We start from the raw sequence: 22,795 nt of genomic DNA on the forward strand, positions 1-22,795 counted from the left end.
CTGTCATTCTACCAGTCAAAAACCTGCTGCAGAAGTTGTGTAAGGAGAATATCGAGTGGGATGCCGAAGTTACAGGAAATGACTTGCGTGTTTGGAATCAATGGTTGACGGATCTTCCAAAGCTTGAAGAAATGATGGTACCGAGATGCTATAAGCCGTTGAAGTTTGAGGCTGCCGAACGTCAGATACACAACTTCAGTGATGCTAGCGATTGTGGTTATGGGGTCGTGTCCTATCTACGTCAGGTAACTACTAAGGGACATATTCACTGCTCCTTTTTGGGCGCAAGGTCTAGAGTCGCTCCTCTAAAAAAGGTGACTGTGCCACGAATGGAGTTGACAGCAGCGACCGTGGCAGTTCGCATAAACAAGATGCTGGAGGATGAGTTGGATGATCAGATACACGACACATTTTTCTGGACAGATAGTACTGCAGTTCTGAAATACATCTCCAATGATGCGACCCGTCTCCACACATTCGTAGCCAACAGAGTGCAAGTGATCAGGGAAGGTTCTAATGTTAGTCAGTGGAGATATATAGAGACAAAGGTCAACCCAGCGGATGATGCCTCGAGGGGGCTACGGGTCAACAATTTCTTGAGTAATCAACGCTGGCTGAAAGGTCCCGAGTTCTTATGGAAAAATGAAGAACATTGGCCGAGCCAGGCTCTGATTCAAAGTGATGTTGATGACCCAGGAGTCAAAGCAGTGAGTGGTGCAGTCGTCGCTGATGAATCATCCTCAATATACGACAGGTTGCTGACCAAATACTCCAGCTGGAACCAACTTAGACGAGTGATGGCATGGGTGTTGTTTGCCAAGCGCAAATTCTTACAACTTAAGACACAGCGAAATGACACCAAGCGTGATGACAAAATGGTTCCTGTAGTTCACCTGACTCCTGACATGCTCGAGGCCGCTGAGGTTGCTTTGGTTAAGTATGTTCAAGGAAAGGCCTTTTCAGATGAGCTGAGTTGTCTACAAGGCACTAAGGGAGCAAATCAAAGTGTTGCTAAATCTAGCCCTGTCTACAAGCTAAGTCCGATATTAGTAGATGGAATCATGAGAGTTGGAGGACGGATTGACAGAGCAGTCTTTCTTCAGTTCAGCGCAAGACATCAAATAATTCTACCAAAGGATTCACCGGTGTCAATGTTGCTACTCTACGAGGCACATAGAGATGTAGGTCACCTAGGGAAAAATGCGATGCTTGCACATGTGAGAAGAAAGTACTGGATACTTGGAGCAACTGGCGCCTCCAAGAAGATTGCATACAGATGTGTAACCTGTAGGAAGTATCAGAGCAGGCCAATCGAGCAAATGATGGCAAACCTACCAACTGAGCGTCTTGAAGCTAACCAGCCTCCATTCACTAACACAGGCATGGATTACTTTGGGCCGCTGATGGTGAAACGTGGCAGAGCAGCAGTGAAACGGTATGGAGTAATATTTACATGTCTTTCTTCTCGTGCAGTTCACCTTGAAGTAGCTTCCTCGCTCGACACTGATTCTGCCGTAAACGCAATTCGAAGGTTTGTGGCCCGACGAGGAATGGTGAAGTTTATCAGGTCAGATAATGGCACAAATCTGGTGGGAGCCGAGAAGGAGTTACGTCAGGAGCTAGCTAAGCTTAAGCAATCCAGTATAAGAGATACCCTGTGTGATAAAGGCATCAAGTGGGAATTCAACCCTCCTACAGGATCTCACTTCGGGGGAGTGTGGGAGAGATTAATTCGTTCGGTGAGAAAGATAATGTATGGACTGTTGTATGAGCTTAAGCACCGACTTGACGATGAAGGCCTACACACGTTGCTATGTGAAGTGGAAGCCGTCCTGAATAGCCGTCCAATTACTGCTTCTTCAACACAATCGGATGACTTGCGAGCACTGACGCCAAACGACTTGTTGCTAGCTCACAATACAGGTGCTCCTCCGGGTGAATTCTCCAAGGATGATTGTTATGCACGCAAACGATGGCGGAGAGTCCAGTACCTTGTTGACCTATTTTGGAAAAGATGGGTGTCTGAATATCTACCTCTCCTTCAAGAGCGTCAGAAGTGGCTGAAACCAAGACGGAATGTCTCGATTGGTGACATCGTCCTGCTAATTGACAACGCACCTAGAGGATCATGGGCCTTGGGAAGAGTCGTTAGTACTAAGGAGGACTCCAAGGGTCTGGTACGTATGGTTAAAGTGAAAACAGCCACTTCATTGATGGAACGACCAGTGCAGAAGCTTTGCTTAATTCTGGAAGCCGACTGTGATGGCTAGATTCTCAATGAACTGTCTAAAAGTTTCGCAAGTCAGTGAACATTTTGAACTCGATTTGGACATTATTGAACTATTTTGGACTTTGTTTTAAATTTGGTCTTATATTAATGTTTTATTTCATTGTGTAGAGCCACAATTGAGGGGCGGGGATGTAAGGACCAAATTCTAGGCCCAGCAGAGTTTTTGTAAAGTTTAAGAGTTGCAGGCTTATGCAAATCAGTTTGTGCCTGCTTGAGTGAACATTGACCTCTGGCAGTGCTATAGCATGGTAAGGTGTGGCTCACTAGCCTACAGGAGTTCATACAGTGAACATATGTGTTAAGTCTATAGTGGCCAGGCAGACAGTGTGGCAATTTGTGCTGTTACTTTTGGTGAGTTAAATCTTTTGCTTTGTTTCATTTTAGTAAATGTGGAATATACTGTGCTTATTTATATTTGATACTGTCATTCCAGAGATTTGAGAGACCTTTAATCAGTAAATTTTGATGTACTTTGGAAGCTCATTTTAGGATTTTGTGCAAGTATTCACAGTAGTAGATTTTCCAAATTTCAATTGTACTACATTTTATTGTTTTTCCAATTGTGTTCACCCTTTCACACTGCAAGGATTAATGATTTAAAACAGTTAATTTGTTCCAAAGTTTATTTATTTCTTGTTAAACAATATATTTATAAGTGTTATTTATTTGTGGTTTATTACAGCTAATCGGTTTATGCGGTTTGCGGTTTACGGTTTCACGATTTCATAGAGATTACAGAAGTTTGGAAGTAGATGTTTTGTGTTGGAATTGAGAAGCTGGATCCAATAAACTGATATTAGCAAACAACAAATTGTGTGTTGATTTGAACTTTGAGCTGGACCACTATATGTCGCTTAATAAATTTCTAAATATTATTATTATTATTATGATCAAGTGTCTGGCTTAAGGGCACAAGTGTCACGATCAGGATTCGAACCCACTTTCTGCTTACCAAACACCAGAGCTTGAACCAGTTGCTCTTAACCACTAGGCCATGACAGGCCACTATAAAGGTGTTATACTCTCAACAATAAAGGTTTTTGGTTTTTATCCGTTATAAAGACCTGTAGGATTTGAAACTTTGCATGGTGGAAATACGATATGGAACAGTTTGCGGTAACACCATGCGGTAACACCATGACCTGGTGTGACCCAAAGACCCGTCATTTATGACTTTATGACTTTACATTGCAGCTAAATACTGACCTTTAGATTTTTTGCGCATGTGTAGTCTGCCAGTAAGGGAGCGTCTTTTGAAAGCTTCAAGCTGGTTATGGTCAAGCACCTTACCAGGACTTGTGTTGTAGCCATAGTTAATCATTGAAGATGTCGATGAATCTAGAAATCATAAAATAATAATAATAATAATAATAATAATGATAATGATAATGATAATGATAATGATAATGATAATGATAATGATAATGATAATGATAATGATAATGATAATGATAATGATAATGATAATGATAATGATAATGATAATGATAATGATAATGATAATGATAATGATAATGATAATGATAATGATAATGATAATGATAATGATAATGATAATGATAATGATAATGATAATGATAATGATAATGATAATGATAATGATAATGATAATGATAATGATAATGATAATGATAATGATAATGATAATGATAATGATAATGATAATGATAATGATAATGATAATGATAATGATAATGATAATGATAATGATAATGATAATGATAATGATAATGATAATGATAATGATAATGATAATGATAATGATAATGATAATGATAATGATAATGATAATGATAATGATAATGATAATATTAATAATAATAATAGTGGCTTCTAATGTGTATCGCGTGCATCCGTCACTCAGTGACGCTCAAGGCACTTTCAACATACAGAAACTCTGGTGTTTCTGATCAGCAGAGTGAGGGTTCGAATCCCCAGCCCTGATACTTGTGTCCTTAAGCAAGACACTTAACCATTGCTTCATCCTTCGGATGGGACATAAAGCCATTGGTCCCATGTGTTGTGTAACGCATAAAATAACCCATTACACGTATCGAAAAGAGAATGAGAACTGTAATTTTACAGTGTTTGATAACAATAAATTTATTTCTTTACACTCTCAGGGGAGCTGAGAAAGATTACAGGAATGTTATTAGCATGATCTTCTTCAACTATACAAAATCATGCATGGATTTGAGGCTATGCAAGGGGACACAGGCTCAAAATAAGGAAGCCCCACTGCAAATCTAAGCAGAGGCAGATGCCATTTTCAGTGCAGAGCATAAATAGTTGGCGCAACCTTCCAGAAATCACCATTAATGCCTCATCAATCGTTCCAGTCAGAACTTAAAAAACATTGGATACACCACCCGCTGAAATACTGCCCTTATCAACGCGAATCCAATGCAGTAAAAAGGGACACATAAGCTGAAGCGACAAGCCTCAGCACCAAAGTAAACCAAAGCAAGTAAACCAATGACCGGGGCAATAATGTAAAGCACTTTGACACAGACACTGTAAATGTAGACCTTTATCACGGTGTGGCCATCTTGATTTTACTCCATTCCAACTCATTGTAACCAAACTGGGGCTGGACGAAATAATAAGTCTGGTGCCATGTTTGCGCAATGAATGTTAGCATTCGTTACTGTTATTGGAAACAGGGAACATAACCAAGATGGTGACAGCGTGATAAAGGTCTATACTAACCAGTTACCATCATTATTATAATAATTACCTCTACTGGATTCATCAGCCCCTTCCCTGTAGTTTTCTTTTTTCATTCCTCTCTTGACAGCACTCTGTTCTTTCTTAGCCCCTGAACTTTTCCTAGCAACCGATTTGCTTTCTTGACTGCTGGTTGAGTTCTTTGCTGATCTATCTGTACTGTAGTCATTGAGTCCACTTCTCTGCCCATAGGAGCCAACCAGAGCATCTGATTTACCTGTTGCCCTTCCACTCTCCTCTGTGGGTGTATCTACTGGGTCTGATAGAGTACTATTTACCCACGCTTCAACTTTACTCTGAGACGAAGCTTTCTCAGGAAACTCTACTGACCTGTAAGATTGATAACAGCAAACAAACATTTACATTTCATGTAATCTAAGTATCGCTGAGGGAATAAGGGAATAAAAGAGTAGGCAACTGGGTCTTTAACAGGCTGGTATTGTAAGAACGAACAAAATCAAAACACTATATACATGTATGTACACCTGTACATGCACATTGTACATGTTACATGGTAGTAACCTGCAGTACAGATAGAGCATAATAATAAAAGCAGCTTCTTACAGTGTGTTGTAGCACTCATACCCGTCACTCAGTGATGCTTAAGGCGCTTTAAAATTCAGTATTTTTCCTGAAAGAGCTATGTTTTGAAGTGAGACCTTTTTCCTTTACACAGCACAGGGGCTATTAGGGATACTCGTTATCCTTGCTGTCAGAACCCTGTGGATTAGGGACCAAGGCTGGGACAGTGTGAACTTTTGCCAAGAAAAAAGGGGTAAAAAACAAACTGGGGCCTCCCCTGGGCTGTATTCCACTGGAATAACTACAGTGTACACATGTAAGAGATACTGTGTGGAAAATGCTTAAATGTGATGTATGTGATCACTGTGAGGTTAGTAACAATACAGCCATAACCATAGCATTATCATTATGTTGATGCTGTACCAAGTACCGTGCCATTTCAATGTCAATATAAAACTCATTATTAACAAAATAATACTAGGATTTAAGAGATGTTAAATTTGCATCGGGGATAAAGAATATTAATTTTGGTGTTTACCCATACACCGATGTGTGTTAGCACTGTATACTCAGTACTTTCCCAAGTCCTGTGAATTTTTTATTTTTTACATGCCTGTGATATTTTGTTCACAGGATTCGGGAAAGTACTGAGTTCTACGGTGCTAACACACATCGGTGCTAACAAACATCGGTGTATGGGTAAATCCAAAATGGAATACTAGGATTATTGTGCAGCATTGTTACGCCATCCAAAGTTTTAGGTTCAGAATGGGTTATAAAGAGCATGATGTGTGAACATAGAATTAACAGTAACAGTAAAGTATTAACAAGTTTAAAGGCGTTGGACACTATTGGTCATGTTAGTAATTATTCAAAACAATTGTTAGCATAAAAACTTACTTGCGGTAACAAGCAATGGAGAGCTGTTGAGTGTATAAAACATTGTGACAAACGACTGCGTCTGAAATATATTTCTCACTAAAATATTCGAATTGAATGCGAGACCTCAGCTGAGGTTACGAATTCAAGCATCTGAAAGTACACAACTTGTGTGACAAGGATTGTTTTCTTCTTCCATTATTCTCTCAAAACTTTGACAACCAATTGACTTCAAATTTTTCACAGGTTTGTTATCTTATGCATACGTGTATGTTGAGATACATGTACACCAAGTCTTTTACAATAACCAAATGTTTCCAGTGCCTTTAAGAAAACCCACAAAAAATACAAACACAGGGACAGACTGTAACACCAACATCAGTATGTCTATGTAAAAGAACCCAGTGTACTTAACAAAAAGAGAAGGGGTTGCCCCGGTGTTCCTGGCTTGGGCGCTGTATCTGCCGTAGCACCTTTTAAACCCTTATTAGGTGCTACATAATTGGGTCTCAGAATTCATCTTTCTGAAAGTTTGTTTATTGTTAGTACCTTGTTTGGTAGATACGTGCGCTATGAGACTTTGATATTATTATTTTTAGCAAGGGGTTTTTGGAGGTGAACATGACACCAACATACATTGAATCTTACCAACAACTTCCCTCAACCATGCTACCAGTTCCTTGCTCAGATTGCTGCTGTCTACGAAACACCATCTTAGTAGCTGTGCTATCACCACTTTGACCTTTGACCCTAGTGTTATGGCAACCATTACCATGAGGAATAAACAGGGAAGTTGTCACGTTATTAAACACAACGTGTTATACAGCACTTAAAAAGAAATGAGACAAGTAATTTGATTCAATACCTATGAACGCAAGGAAACAAGTAGTTAGGTCTTGAAAACGGACACATCGTTTGGTGCAGATAAAGAAATGATGAACTTAAAGGCAGTAGACACTATTGGTAATTACTCAAAATAATTATTAGTATCCGTAGGTGTGTGAAACCTCCCTATTGTGTAGAACCAGTGTTTCTGTGAACAGGTAGAGGTACATGTAGATGGATTGTCTGTACAAAGAGCAAGGAGGTGCTAGAGATAACAAGCTCATGAAAACCTTACATCAACTTCAACTTCATAACTTCAAGTACTAAACAGCCAATAAAGGATGATCTCAATATTTCAACTATTACCTTTTTATGGCTAAATAGACATCGTACATGTAGATACCGATAATAACCATTTTACTCTCAAAGTTTGCATTTAATAATAAATAACTCAAGTCAAAAATGCACCCGGCCGCGCGTCTTTTTCAGCCAAGAGTCAAAAACGGCTTATCTATTATAATGACCCCTTGACGCCAGTGACGATTTTCTCCAATTGGGTTTGAACACAGTTCTCCAGCTTTGGCAAACTGATGGCGCTATTTTCCACATCAAATAGCCGCCACTGACGTCACGATTCCTTTGTCGGGCGGGTTTGTTTGACCCCACGGTTTTCAGAAATTTACCATGTTTTAACTTGAGGTAAGAGACTCGTTATATTTTTTTTCTGTTTCCTATGGACTGCAGCTATTAGAAAACTGTAATATCTATATATTTGAGATCATCCATTATTGGCTGTTTAAGATACGATCAAACCACAAGTACCAATCTACAAAGAGCAAAATATTTAGGGCATTCGAAAAGAATACAAAAAGGTTTCACACCAATTTGGATGCATTAAACAAGGGGACGAGAATAATCTCTTATGGAATACACATGAGCTAGCAGTGAGCAAGCTTGTGCTATGGGCCCCTACTCAAGGTCACAGACCACAAACCACCTATGTTGTGCCGGGACTCTGGACTGCGTCGGGAAGAGCTGCGTACAGAAATGGAGGACCACTGTGTTTGGAGGGCCATCATCCGATGCTCCGCATCGACTGAATGAATACACAGTCTGAACGACACTAACGCTTATCAGACTCAACTTTTGGGGCATAAACAATTACACCTTTTTACATTTTTACTTGTTGATGTTACATGTAATTATCAGGAAGGTGCCAATATCAAATAAGATATAACATTTTTAAAAAAAAGAAGGAAAAAAAAAAGGAAAAAAAAGTGAATTTTAGTATCATAATAATCGGCACACGCTCCCTTTTGCATGAAGCATTTGCAGAAAGTATGAACCGGGTTTAACAGGACTAATTGGTTGACCACATCACAAATGAGTTTGTCAATTATGTAATCCTGACTAACTTGCAATTTGGGCCCAATTTCATGGCTCTGCTTACCGCACAGAATTGGCGCTTACGGAAGGAAGCATGGACTTCTGTGCTTATGGCAAGCGTATTTCACGAGCTAGCGGTGAATTTTGGCTTCTGTGCGTGTGTACTCAACAACACTAGGCATTCTACGCTTACAAGGCTTTGGCGCTTGCACATAAGCGGGGAATCGTGATCATAAGCACAGAATTCGGCGGTAAGCAGAGCCATGAAATTGGGCCTGGTACAACAGGCTATTTGCAGATTGTGGAAATATGAGAGTAGCCTCTGCATGCTATACTTACATAACAACACTATCATCAGAATGGTTCTCCACATCTACAGCAACAGATGATATATCACTATCATCAGAACCTACATGATATTCATCATCAGATGATAGGCTGCAAATACCAACAACAAAAACTATCATTATCAGAACCTTTTTGTGTTACAAAAAGTGCCCAAATCCTTCAAAATAAAACAACCTTTTTGTTTTGCAACTCACACCTGTTATCTTCATGTAATTCCTTTTGCAAAGACTTGACATGATGTTGACTTACCATTGCTCTGAGCTGCTTGAGGCTGATGAGCTAGAATCCTTTGATATCCCTTCATCTTCCATTACATCACTCTCGTATCCCTCTTTGCTATTCTCGACAATCTCTGCAATCAACATCAACAACATGTCATACTTTATTTGTGACATTGCCGAGTGGTTAAGAGCATCACATTCAACTTCTGGGCCCATCTTCATAGAGCTGCTTAAAGACACTGGACACTATTGGTAATTGTCAAAGACCAGTCTTCTCACTTGGTGTATCTCAACATAAAAAATTTGAGCTTGATTGGTTGCCCGAGTTGCGAGATTATTATGGAAGAAAAAAAAACACCCTTGTCACACGAAGTTGTGTGCTTTCAGATGCTTGATTTCTAAACTTGAGGTCTCAATATACAATTCATGGAAAATAACTTCTTTCTCGAAAACTACATCACTTCAGAGGGAGCCGTTTCTCACAGTGTTTTGAATTGCCCTTCGGATGTGTTAAGGTGTAAAACGCTATGAGTGCATTGAATTAGCTTCCCAGGTCGACCCGCGGTGCTCATTCGGCTGAGCCCCGGAAAAGAGCTAATCGAACAATAACACTCGCCCTCTCGTGGTGACAACATACACCTCACGCCAGCCCCAAGTGCCCCGTTCCATAAGCAGGGCACTGGGGGCTGACCCGGGTGAGCCCCTGGAATTATGTCAAAGCTATTCGAGGATATCAGGGGCAGACCGGGGTTGGCCCAGAGAAGCTAATCAAATGCACCCTAGATAAAAGTACCCACCAATATGATCCAGCTCTGCAAAGTACTCATCTCCATATTTCTGGCCTCTAATGTTTGCTTCTTCAGCACCCCATAGTTGGCCAGCATAGATACAGACAAAGGCTCCTTGTGGTATGTCATCTAAGCACCGTAGACCCCATCCTCTGTAAGCAGGGATTGATACAAAACATAATCAATTAACACCCAGTTCAGACAGGCGCTCCAGAGTCACGCTGAACCAAATTCTGAATGAAGTACATAACAAGTTTGACGTCTGAAACAGTTAGGAGCGACTGGACGCGCTAGAAGTCAAAAGATAGATTGGTCAAAAGTTTGTGAAGAAATGTTTTTCATTAGTTTGGTGTGTATCAAACAGTGATTTCCATTAGAAAGAAAAGTATCAATGGGAGACTTTTGGATGGTCCCTTTTAACAGTTCTTGCCAGTAGTGCGTGTACTCAGACCTACTCGCGCAATACTGAGCATGTGCGCGTACTCAGATCTACCTGCGCAATACTGAGCATGTGCGCACATACTCAGAGCTGCAAAAGGGATCGTTATGTCTGCTGCCACCAGCGTCTCAAAAGTCTTGCAACATCAACTGAGTAGAGTTACTAAAACACCATACAAGCATGTATGTCACACATTCCAATATTTTGTACATTGTACATTGCCTTATTATCTGAAGGAAACAAATCATGTACATTACAATGTTGCAGTTTGCTATCTCTTCCTTCAATCAGCAAACAGTAATAAAAATAATAATAATAATTGTGGCTTCTTATATAGCGCACATGTCCATCACCCAGTGACGTTCCTGACGCTGTAACATACAGTATTTCCTGCCAGATGTGGGACTACTACAAACAAAACATAAAGGCAAGAGCACTATGATGTCTCGTTTGCAATCTTATATTGCTAATACCTACTACAACACAGCAAGAACAATCAATACAATGGACCCTCATGAAATATGCAAATTGCAAATAGCGAGTGCGCACTAACATTTTGGTTGACAAAAATGAGGGAACATCGCACTTTTGTACACGGCTAATGGCTGAGTGACACAGACACGATTGTGCGCCTGCTTAGTGCATAACTGTATAGCATTTGCCATCCAACAGGGTCTGTACACATGCGTACATGTAATTAGCTTGTTTCATGAAAAGGGTCCATTAACCCCTGATGCCTGAAAACCCTAACACTGCTTTATTTATTTTGTGTAAACATGGCTGCTCTGTGACAAAGGTGACAAGCTGGTACAGTCCCATGTATATCATCCAAACCATAATGGCTATCCTACCTTTTTTCAGTCTTGAAGACCTGTAAGCGCAGACGAAGACCATTCTGAACTACTTTGTTGTGACATTGCTTGGAGCAAGAACATTTACTGTTACACTCATATATTCTGGATGCAAACAATAAATAAATTGAGAGTTCAGGTAAAACTGTGTGCCTTCAAAATAGTTACCAAAACCAGTTTGATAGTTTGAGTATTACAAAAACACAGCAGGCAAATTACTTGGGTGTGATTGGAACCAACAGTATTTGCACTGGTGGAACAGATGTCTGTTACCAACAGACCAATCCCTTGTAAGACTACAACATTGTAAAAAAAACTTTAAAAAAACCATAACTTTTTAACTTAAAAGTCAGTAGAGTTCACGTTATGTCACACACACGATTAAAATTGAACCCCTATACTATCTTTGTATAACCCTAAAAAGAGACAACCAAAAATCTCTTTTTTAAAGATTTAAATATTCAAAGAAAGCGATGTGGGTTCAGGAGTTATGATTTTACAAATATTAAAACTTGGTTTAATGAATTCCAAAACCTGAAGACGTCATCGTGACGAAACAGTTACATCTTCTTTTGTAAATCTAACTTTGTGAATAGGGTTTGAGGCATTGCATGGTGAGGTATCAACATATATTTGGTTTGCGGTATCACCATGCGTGTGTCTACATACTTGCCAGGTAGAGTTTGTTCTTAGAGAAATGTCTTGCATTATTCTATACCATCCGCCCAGGTATTAGTTAATAAGCAGGACAGTTCTTTTCAGAGCTGAGAAGTCTCCCGAACACTCGAACAATCTACTCCGCGGCACTAGAATAAAGCAAGACAGTTCTCTAAGAACAAACTCTACCTGGCAAGTAGACACACACATGGTGTTACCGCAAACCAAATATATATTAACCTTGTGAAGTTTTCTGGCTTATTGCCCGAACACCTAATAAGAAATAATTGTATGATGATAAGATGGGAATTTGTTAACTTACCCTGTAGATACTAGATTGTGTAGTTGTCTATATTTATAGCCTATCTCATTAACATCCTTGTTGATTTCAGGTAAGGCCTTTGCTGATTCAACAGACAGTTTCCGGCAAGCACAGTTACGATTGTCCTAAACAATTATGAAAATATTTTGGGCTATTACCAACAGTTAAGTTTTCACAAACATGTAAAGAATTTAAACTCAAAACAAGCTCACTGGGCCCAATTTCGTGGTTCTGCTTACTTTAAGACTGATGACTAGAGCAAGGTAGTCGAAACATTTGAGACCAATTAAGAACTCACTCTACTGTGGTAGTGAAGTTAATATTGCTCCTACATGTATACATGTAAGCTTAACAAAAGCAGGATAGCTCTTCTCATAATTGAGAAGTTACCCAAAAGTCTGAAAAATCTACTCCACGGAAAAAGAATATCAGCAAGACAGTTCTCTTAAAAAACAAAATCTACCTGGCAAGTAGACATTACACATGGTGTTACCGCAAACCAAATATATATCCTGGTTCTGCTTACAGTAAGCAAGGAATTGGCATTTACAGAAGCAGGGAATTCAGCGCTTCTGTCAAGTCTATTTTCATAGGCTAGCAGGGAATTATTGCATAAGCGTGTACATACTCGAATTAAGTTTTTGCTCACTTCGCTTTAAGCGGAGAATGGTGATTGCACATGTTAAATTTGCAATCTCATGATTTGCAAGATGTAAGATTTGAAAGATTTATCGTCGCCACATGTCAACATCATAGTTCTTGATTCATTTCCACCAAGATATAGATGGGTTGCAAAACGCAACATCGACTGCCATCTTTGATGTATTAACAATGGAAAAGTGTACGCGTGTATCCGCTGCGTGTGACTCTCAGCCAATGGTAGCTCTTCACCCGTGCACAATTCAGCAAATATTGAGTCCGATGATGCCATTGTAACAGTATGTGGGAAAATTACTTCTTTAAATGGCTGATAGTTAATGTGCATTGTTATAGGCATAACATGGGAGGGGCAATAATTGTTTGAATCGCTATGGTTGGAATGTCCCGTCATGCATTTGGGATGCTTTTGTAATGGGTTTCGTAGAGTGCACTATAAAACCAAAGGAATTTTATATTGTGGTTGAGATTTGCGTTGCGGGTGCTGAGAAGGGTACTGTTTGGGTGTGAACACCAGCGGACAGCTAGCCCAGCGTTGAGGCTGTGTCGTGTCAACCCGTCTAGCATGGGTAGGGGTCCGGCGGGTGTTTTATAAGGCCCATCAGCAACGCAAATCCTCCCGGGAATCTCGGACCCAAGGATAAGCGGTGTCGAAGCCAAAGGCATTGTGAGTAACTTTAAACTAATTTTACGGGGATTTAATCAAGCCAAGGGTTATTCACTAAAAATGTCCCTTGTTCTAAAATGCATGCAGCCATTGACTATTGTTTTGCCTAAAGAGTTGATTATTGTTTGCCTAAAAGATTCATCGATAAACTTTCGTTATAAAAGCATATTGTTGTTGTTAATTGATCTTTTTGGTATGGCCATTGTGAAATTTGTGAAGGCGTAGCTTTACCAGGTTTAAATAGAATTGTTTGTAGTAAAGGGCTTCCTAATGTAACATTTACAGGAGTTCCCGTGACGCTAAACCAAACTTGGTCTAAACGGTCCTCTGAGGCGTGGTCAACCTTCAGCGGGAAGACTTACGTGGGGCTACCGATGATGACAAGGGGTTGGGGGTCCACTCTTCTGAGCGAACTTATTTTCGTAAACTTATTTACTTATGCATGAAATTCATATTGTACGGATTGCCTTAAGCTGTGGAGAATGTAAAGGTGCAAAACTGGAAGATTGTTGAAGCTAAATTATTGTGTGGTACTTCCATTAAATTGTAGTTTCTTTGTTATTTCTAATCTGGTGTCACTGTGTTCCATTTTTGTGTCTGGGTTTTATGTATGATATTGGTCTGAGTAGAGTGGCGCAACGGTCCACTCTGCGACAGCCATTTGCAATCTATCTATTGAAATGTTAAAACTGACCTTGCAATTATCTGTACAATCACAGCAGATTAGGAAGCCTGGATCGGTGATGATCTTAGATCCTTTCTCAGGTTTACGGTGAGCTATATACTTGACTGCTGGTGGCTGCTCACGGTCATATACATTGACCAACTATATGGTAATCAACATGAACTAGGATTATAAGACTGCATCATCAATTCATATTATACAAATATTAAGTGGCTCAGAATGGAATGGGAGGAATATTATCGCAAGGTAAAATTTGGACTGTTCCATTTCACGAGGCGAATCCGAGTGAAATGGAACAGTCCAAATTTTACCAAGCGATAATATTCCTTCCATTCCACGAATTAAAGCCACTCAAAATTTGTTCAATATAACTGACATATAGATCCTTGTCATTTGATGTATTTTAACATGTAAGTATAACATTATGAAAAATCACACAAATTACAGACAACCAATGCACAAATCGGATCACAACCTTTTGCACAGGTGCTCCTTTGTTTTAGCAGCGGTGCGGCGGCGCTGGACTGCTCAAAAACATTGGGAACAAGGATGATCCTAACTGTTGAATGGGATATGCTATTCCCCATGGGCGAATAGGTCTTTTTGATCACCGGTGCGGATGGGAGTAATAGTGAATGTCACGTGAAGTAAGTTCCACCAATCAAATGACAAGGATCTGTATGTCAGTTATATAAAATAAGCCATTGGTGTGTAAGATTTGTCTGGTACAATGACTTGCTTAGTCACAATGTACCACTTACATTTGAATCCCTCAGACTATAGAGACAGTTGCCACGTCACATGATTCGGGGCAAGCTTCGGAGCAACCTCCAGAGGAGCAAACCCTGGTGCCATTGTGCCTTACACATTCATTCAGAATTGTGTTCGGGTGGTCACCATCTCTTACGTAACTAGGCAAAAGCTTGCCCCGAATCATTTGACATAGCAACTGTCTCTATAGTCTGAGGAATTCAAATGTAAGCAATACATTGCAATCAAGCAAGTCATTGTACAAAGACATTATTCAAATTTAAGTGGTAACTTATTCTAACTCACAAATGGCTTATTGACTAAAATCAGGCAGATACATTCACCAACTACATGTACATGGTAGAGAAAAGGATGTACATGTATAGTTTCAAAATGTTGTCGTTGAAACTAGGAAAATCTTTAATGGGGCCTTCAAGTAATGTATACATACCTGTCCATATCAAAATGTATTATTGCTATTTTTCTGATTAAGTTGTGCAGCCATTTTTATTTTGTTTATAAGATACCATTTAACATTTCCCACAGGTTCAGGATTTTTATTGTGAGCTGTCTACAAGGATAAACATGTATATATAATATACCTACCGATACAGGTACAGGCTCAGCGCCTTCTGAAATGTCTGCAATTTTGAGGAATGGTCGTTGACTGTTACGATATTTACACAATTTTGTGATGACAAATTGATCAAAGCTGAATAGATCTACACTCAAGTCAGTCATCTTGGTCTCGGTTACTGCAAATAAACACAGACATGATGAGCCAGTAAGCATAGGGCGAGTCAAAATGAAGTTGACCAAGATTTATGATTCAAAAACAAAACAACAACTGACACTCAAAACCCTATGAAGCACATACAAATGAACAGTCTTTCCTGCTTATCGAGAGAAAAAACCCCCAAAAAACCAAACAAACTGATCACTTCTAAGAGAAGTTTAACCTAATTTTCTGAAAGCACCCATGTTTGTAGCTGTCCATGGAAATAATGCGTGCACAATGTTTTGACGTAAGTCTTGTTCACAGTGGCGCAAATCTTATGCACTAGACTATAATTAGTTAACCTTAATTGATCATTTGTTTTTAGCCAACCAGAATACAGAATTAGCAAGAGATGTGTAAGGAAAGTGCACACTGTATGAAACATAAGTATTATTGTACTTAGTCATACTCACAGTAGCGATCTACTTCACGCATGTCTCTCTGAAAGGAAACATAAACAACACAATCATTTTAAATTTGATTGCATCTACTTATGCAATATGATTATTTATATACAAACATCCAAGCAGACCCTTGCCATTTGATTGGAGAATAGTCCGTTCAAGATAGCAAATGAATGTACCATTGCACGCTTTGTCATTCACCATGCATTTTTTTGTTCAATTCAACAAGCATTTTTCGTTTGATCCGATTTGTTCTATTGCACGGTGCATGCCACATCATTGCATGCACTTGTCTTTGATATAAACTGCTAGGCACATACTATATAACTGCGCCCGGGTGCCTGAATCTACGCCTCGTTGAATAGAACATTCCATCTTTCAACTCATGAACATATTCGCACCATTGCACTCATTAACATTCATTATGTGTATACCATCTTCCAAAAAGTGTTTGCACTACTGCACTCCAGAAGACGATCAGAGCATACTGATCGAAACGTCGAATTGAAACCAACAAAACTTTTCAGAACCACCCCAACTCATTTAGAGATAGTCATTACATGGTGTTACTGTAAACATTTCCACATCGTATTTCAACCATGCAAAGTTTCAAATCCTACAATTGCACTTATAAAAATTCATTATTTGTATAGTAATTACTGACTGCAAACATTTGAGAACAATTATTGAGTGAATTAGTTTGTGACAACAGACCCCTTGCATGTGACGTCACACACTCAAAAAGCGCCTTAACTGGGGTAAAAAAGCGCCCTCATTGGGGTCAAAGGAGGCAAATGACATTGGACGAAAGCTGTTCTATATGTGTGTGAAAACGTACGCGTGAGTGTAGCGTTTCGCATTATGCAAGGGTAATATGTGTATACGTACCAGACTGCGACCACACGGTGCTTGGTAAACAACATGACGCCTTCCTGAGCCTTTCTGTTTAGCCAATCGACGTACCCATCCATACATCTCAGGTACACGCAATGGGTTCTGAGATTTAATCTTCTCCTTGCGTTTAGCATCAGGTACATAGGGAGCAACACAGGTCCAGCTACAGTTATGATGGACTAGAAAAACAAATCAATCAAGCAAAACAAATTAAACTTTGAGAAAACTAAATCAGTTTTATCCTTGAGGTGGGTAATAAATCTTAGTTACCAGTAGTCATATTAATCATCCCACGTGTATATAACCATCAAATGTAAATCCCATTATCATTCTGGAATCATTCTGTTTGCTATAATCACTTGCCGATGAATAAAAGGGTAGCGACGAGTTCTTAAAAGGCCGTTTACTAATAGCTATGAGTTGCATTCTGCGTGATAATATTGGCGTACGTTAGCTTGCGTGCCCGACACGCGGAAGCCAGCCAGTTATAAACAGCTCCAGCTGGTCATTATCAACCGTTTAAACACCCCCACGTGACACGCTCGCCAACAATAGGAGTAGCGAAACTGTCTGGGGTATTTATGAATGCTTATTAAACATAGTACATGTGTATAACCTCTGAGCACCCATGGGAAAAATTTACATGCTTGACCCACTGCACACGAAGGGAAGGCAGATTGTGTTACGGGTAAATAACTGTGTTTGGGCACAATTCTTGTTCTATTGGTCTGAACAGATGAATTGTATGTCCCCTGGACCCCCACACTAAATATCTTACACATTTGTGAAGATAACATGTATTCATAGGATTTTTTTGTGCACATTATAATGGTTCCAGATAGACTAATCTCACACTATTTTGTCAAACTCTGAGTTAACCCACCAAGGAATCACTACAGTTAAGGGTAGTTCAACAAAATCAGCAGCACTGATCCACACAGTTTGTAGTTATTAAAATAACTATAAAGCTGGTCCTTCCGCCCACACACCTCGGCTGCTCCAAGGGTTTTATTATTAAGGGTTCATGGTTTACATTCATTATTTGTTTGATACAACATCCATAAGTAGATCAGTAACAAGGCTGCATTACCTGGGTTAAGGACACAAGAAGAAAACAAACTTACCAAATAACCTTTGAATGGAGCTTCTTTTGTCGTCCATTGCTCGGTTTAATTCTCTGCTTGCCATGTGGGCTTGATATCGATTCAGATCTACATGTATAGAGATAATTAAACACAAGTTGTTATTCACTCCTTGTGCAAAGAATGAATGTAAAACAATGGTTGTGTTCGATTAGTTTCCCTGGGTCGACCCCGATCTGCCCCCGGTACATTCGAGTAGCTTTGGCGTCATTCCAGGGGCTCACCCGGGTCAGCCCCAAGTGCCCTGCTTGTGGAGTGGGTCACTTGGGGCTGGCCCTAGGTGCATGACGTCACCACGAAAGGGTGAGTGATCGTTCGATTAGCTCTTGTCAGGGGCTCACCCTAGTGAGCACCGCGGGTCGACACGGGGAAGCTAATCGAACGCACCCATTAATATTCACAAGTTCTTTAATACATGTAGGGCATTTCACAATAACCATCTCAATGCGATTTTCATTAGTCCTCTGCCGTCGATTTCACAAAGAGTTAGGACTGGCCTTATCTCGAGTTAGGATGAGTAACTCGTCCTAACTTAGGATTAATCTTAAGGTCTGCATGCTACAGTGCAGGATTGGGACTCGTCCCAAGTCATACGATTAATCCTAAGTTAGGAAGAGTTTTGTGAAATCGACGGCTGGTCATTGGGCCAATAACATTCCTTTTTAGTCTCACTCAGCTCCCTGGGGAGTATACAAACGGCTTTTTCATACACAACATCAACCTCTACCCTCACAGGGTATTTGTTGGCGCCTTGTCCATGTTTGCTAGGATCTGCCCACATGTATTTACCTTGTCTATGATCAGTGTATCCACTATGCCTGCTGTTGTGTCTATGCTTCTTGTCGTGTTGATAACCTGGGAAGTTATGAGCATGGCTGTGCGATGTACTTTTCTTAGCTGTTTGTTGTTTATCTGCCAGAAGAAAACAAATCAAGCGATCAGGAAAGAGATTTGAATCATTTGTATACATGTACTACTCTTTTGGTACAAATAGTTAATATTCAGTCACACAACACATGGAACCAATGGCTTTAGGCCCCTTTCGAAAGACGAAGCAATGGTTAAGTGTCTTGCTTAAGGACACAAGTGTCACGGCTGGGGATCTCAACACTTCACACAAACCGGTTTTGTAATTTGAAGTAAGAAATGATACTGAAGAAGTAGAATCAAGGGTTTGATAACTTTTGTAGATCAATTTTTTGGCCATGACACAAATTTCAGCTTCATTAGTCGTCAAGTTTTTGAGAGAAAAAAAAGAGTGAAAATCACAGAGCGATGTTTTTTTCAAGAGAGTAGCGTTAGAACTAGTCCCGGTAAAAATGTTGTACATGCTAAAATAATTGTTTTCTCCCAAGACAACAATTATTTACATGGCATTGTTTTACTAGTTTCTGAAAAACTAAAGCACTTCAGCAAGTAATGTTTTAAGGGAAGCTTTCTACCACTATTTTATACTGTATACTGTGAGTTTAATGTAAATCTGTGGACATAGTATTTTGTGTCTTGCAAAAAGTACCCAAACCCTTTAAAGGGAAGGTACACTATTGGTAATTGTCAAAGACCAGTGTTCTCACTTGGTGTATCTCAACATATGCAAACAAATAACAAACCTGTGAAAATTTGAGCTCAATTGGTCATCGGAGTTGGAAGAAAATGATGAAAGAAAACACACCCTTCTTGGACAAATTTGTGTGCTTTCAGATAGGAATAAAAGACTTCTAGCTAGAAGTCTTTTAATATTTTAGTGAGAAATTACCTCTTTTTCAAAAACTATGTTACTTCAGAGGGAGTCGTTTCCCACAATGTTTTATACTATCAACAGCTCTCCAATGCTAATTACCAAGTCAGTTTTTAAAGAGCCAATAAAAGATGATCTCAATATGTCAACCATTACCTTTTTATGGCCAAATAGACATCGCAGATACCGGTTAATAACCATTTTACTCTCAAAATTTGTATTTAGTAATAAATAACTCGAGTCAAAAATGCACCCGGCCACGCAGCTTTTTCAGCCAAGAGTCAAAAGCGGCTTATCTATTATAATGACCCTGGACGCCAGTGACGATTACCCCCCATCGGTTTTGAACACGGTTCTCCAGCTTTGGCATTTCCACACCAAATTTGGCTTGGAGCGTTTTGGAGAAAAACCCATTTTTACCATGTTTAACGTGAGGTAAGAGACTCGTTATATTTTTTATGTTTCCTGGATGGACTGCAGCTGTTAGAAAACTGTAATATCTATATATTTGAGATCATCCTTTATTGGCTATTTAAGTTAATATTTGTCTTGAGAAATTACCAAACGTGTACTTTCCCTTTAACAGGAAGTATTATTTTATAATAATCATGTGCAAAACATGTTTTCAGTTGTGTTTTGCTGAAGTTGAACTATTTACTTTGGTTTGTAACTAACGAATCAACAGTTAAGTGTAGATTCGTTAAGACCTACAGTTGAGTGTAGATTCAGAATAATAATCTACACTTTCATCAATAGAGTAACATGAGAGAAATAGTTGAATCTGGATTATTTGGCTAATTGCAAGTGTCACCAATGGTTACTTAATGTACCTTTTTCATATGTCCTGCTTAGTTGTAGGAGCCGATGTGATGCTGAGGGACTGAAACTATGATGTATTGACTTATTTACTCTTGCAGGTTGAGTGGAGTCCTCAATAAGAATCACATCTTCATCACTGTCATCTTGGGATGTAGTCTATAACCATCCAAATGAGAAAAGATACACTCTTTAAGATATAAGACTGTCTCAGTCATAAATATGCAAAACACGTACAGGGCTCAAGGACAACGGAAAACGGACAAGTTTTACAGAGTTCCTTACTTCATAACGCCTTTTAACCCAAAAAACATTTATGAATGGGAATAAAAGAGTAGTGACTCAAACTGCCGTTACAACCATGCAGGGTCGTGGCCGTATGATAAAGGACCTTGTCTTCGGCTCGGGCCTACTGCCGTTACAACCATGCAGGGTCGTGGCCGTATGATAAAGGACCTTGTCTTCGGCTCGGGCCTTTATCGCACGGCTACGCCGATTTTAAACAGAAGTTTAATAACTCGTCGCTACCCTTTATTCCCATATTGAAGAACTCGAGAAGTAGTTGCTTTTTGGGAGTAAGTAATTCTGAGATATATCTAGGGGCAAGGCCATACCTGAGTTTGTATGCACTGACCATTGACTGCATTGAGACAGTCTTATGATGCCTATTATTTACCTGTTTTGTTGTAGCGGGCTGATGAAAGAGATTCTGTCTCACAGTACTCTTTCCAATCACAACTTCTTTAGGAATGTCTGGTTTTATCTAAAGAAATTCAATAAACAGTTAATAAGAAACACAAAAGAACTAGAAAACACATTTGGTGGAATACAGAAGGGAAAAGAAGAACAGTTGTTAAAGTGTATGGTAATGAAGATGTTATGGAGTGTAATAGACAGGTTATCAAGGTGTTGCCATCTTGATTTTACTCCATTCCAACTTATTGGAACCAAACTGATGCTGGACGTAATAATAGTCTGGTGCCATGTTTGCGCAATGATTGTTAGCATTCATTACTGTTATTTGAAATAGGGTACATAACAATGTGATAAAGGTCTATTGATAAAGGTCTCTTGAGAGGATGTTGTAGATTTGGTAAAAGTAAACCAAATGGGATATTGTAGAATTTTTAACAGTATAACTTGGTAGCAGTATAACTGATGGAAATTAATACAATAAAATTATGCTTTAAACAGAATAAAGTTACAAGTAAAAATAATAAGTCACATGTAAAATGTATGACTGGTATCCTGCCTTTTTGTTTTGCTTGTAGCAGAACATTTTAAGCACAGTTTTTCGGCTTAAGCTGTTAAGCAGCTCTATGAAAATGGGCCTCGCTCTTTAGACGTTTTTAAGCCCAACTTGGTATAGATTTCAAAGCCCTCTAATCAAAGTCTGAGTGTCTGGTTGTTGAGGTTGTGAAATTTAGACAATAAATCAAGTATAGATCAACAGAGGCTTAAAGGCACTGGGATGTATCTGGCTGACAGTCTGTCCAGTGAGGAGCTGAGGAGAGTCCGAGTGGAGGGGATTGGCATCGTATTGAGGAGGCACAGGCTGAGGGGGTTTGGTCATGTGGAGAGAAAGGAGGATGCCAACTGGGTCAAGAGGTGTACCAACGTAACTGTGGGCGAGCCTACACCCATTGGTCGACCGCACAAGATGAGGCAGAGCTCCGTGTTCAATGACATGCAAATGCTTGGAGTTAATGAAAGGGACGCGACGGACAGGGCCAAGTGCTTATTGTTTATACATGTACATGTATGTAATCTATTTTTGTATGTAAACTATTCTTGTACAAAGTGTAATGTTTACTGTAATTTGGCCATTGGCCATGAGTGTAAAAAAATTTAACTAAACTATCCATCTAAGTGGAGGAGAGCCATAGGGGGAAAGCAGGCCAACTAAGAACAGACTGTACATGAGGATGACAACACTAAATTATAAATACTCAAAATAATTGTTAGCATAAAGACTTACTTGGTAACAAGCAATGGAGAGCTGTTGATAG

General features: G+C 39.5%; 2 protein-coding genes across 2 annotated transcripts in view; one reads left to right on the forward strand and one right to left on the reverse strand.

Annotated features, from left to right (window-relative positions):
• The window catches only part of LOC139953975 (histone-lysine N-methyltransferase SETDB1-like), a 66,330-nt gene that overhangs the window by 12,590 nt on the left and 30,945 nt on the right, over positions 1 to 22,795 (reverse strand). Inside the window, exons 18-33 of the mRNA XM_071953593.1 lie at positions 21,463 to 21,549; positions 20,801 to 20,945; positions 19,022 to 19,144; positions 18,215 to 18,301; positions 17,085 to 17,269; positions 16,206 to 16,233; positions 15,621 to 15,769; positions 14,274 to 14,405; positions 12,256 to 12,380; positions 11,277 to 11,381; positions 9,996 to 10,138; positions 9,227 to 9,329; positions 8,969 to 9,067; positions 7,067 to 7,168; positions 5,028 to 5,347; positions 3,497 to 3,628 (exon numbers count right to left, since the gene is read on the reverse strand). Coding sequence (XP_071809694.1) covers positions 3,497 to 3,628; positions 5,028 to 5,347; positions 7,067 to 7,168; positions 8,969 to 9,067; positions 9,227 to 9,329; positions 9,996 to 10,138; positions 11,277 to 11,381; positions 12,256 to 12,380; positions 14,274 to 14,405; positions 15,621 to 15,769; positions 16,206 to 16,233; positions 17,085 to 17,269; positions 18,215 to 18,301; positions 19,022 to 19,144; positions 20,801 to 20,945; positions 21,463 to 21,549 — 2,065 coding nt within the window. The remainder of the gene's footprint in view (positions 1 to 3,496; positions 3,629 to 5,027; positions 5,348 to 7,066; positions 7,169 to 8,968; positions 9,068 to 9,226; positions 9,330 to 9,995; positions 10,139 to 11,276; positions 11,382 to 12,255; positions 12,381 to 14,273; positions 14,406 to 15,620; positions 15,770 to 16,205; positions 16,234 to 17,084; positions 17,270 to 18,214; positions 18,302 to 19,021; positions 19,145 to 20,800; positions 20,946 to 21,462; positions 21,550 to 22,795) is intronic.
• LOC139953978 (uncharacterized) lies at positions 1,399 to 3,022 on the forward strand. Its single transcript, XM_071953599.1, has 2 exons — positions 1,399 to 2,641; positions 2,973 to 3,022. The coding sequence occupies exon 1, from the start codon at positions 1,404 to 1,406 to the stop codon at positions 2,268 to 2,270; it is 867 nt and encodes a 288-aa protein (XP_071809700.1). The 5' UTR covers positions 1,399 to 1,403; the 3' UTR covers positions 2,271 to 2,641; positions 2,973 to 3,022.

Source organism: Asterias amurensis, chromosome 22, assembly GCF_032118995.1.
Source record: "Asterias amurensis chromosome 22, ASM3211899v1".
NCBI classification, from domain to species: domain Eukaryota; kingdom Metazoa; phylum Echinodermata; class Asteroidea; order Forcipulatida; family Asteriidae; genus Asterias; species Asterias amurensis.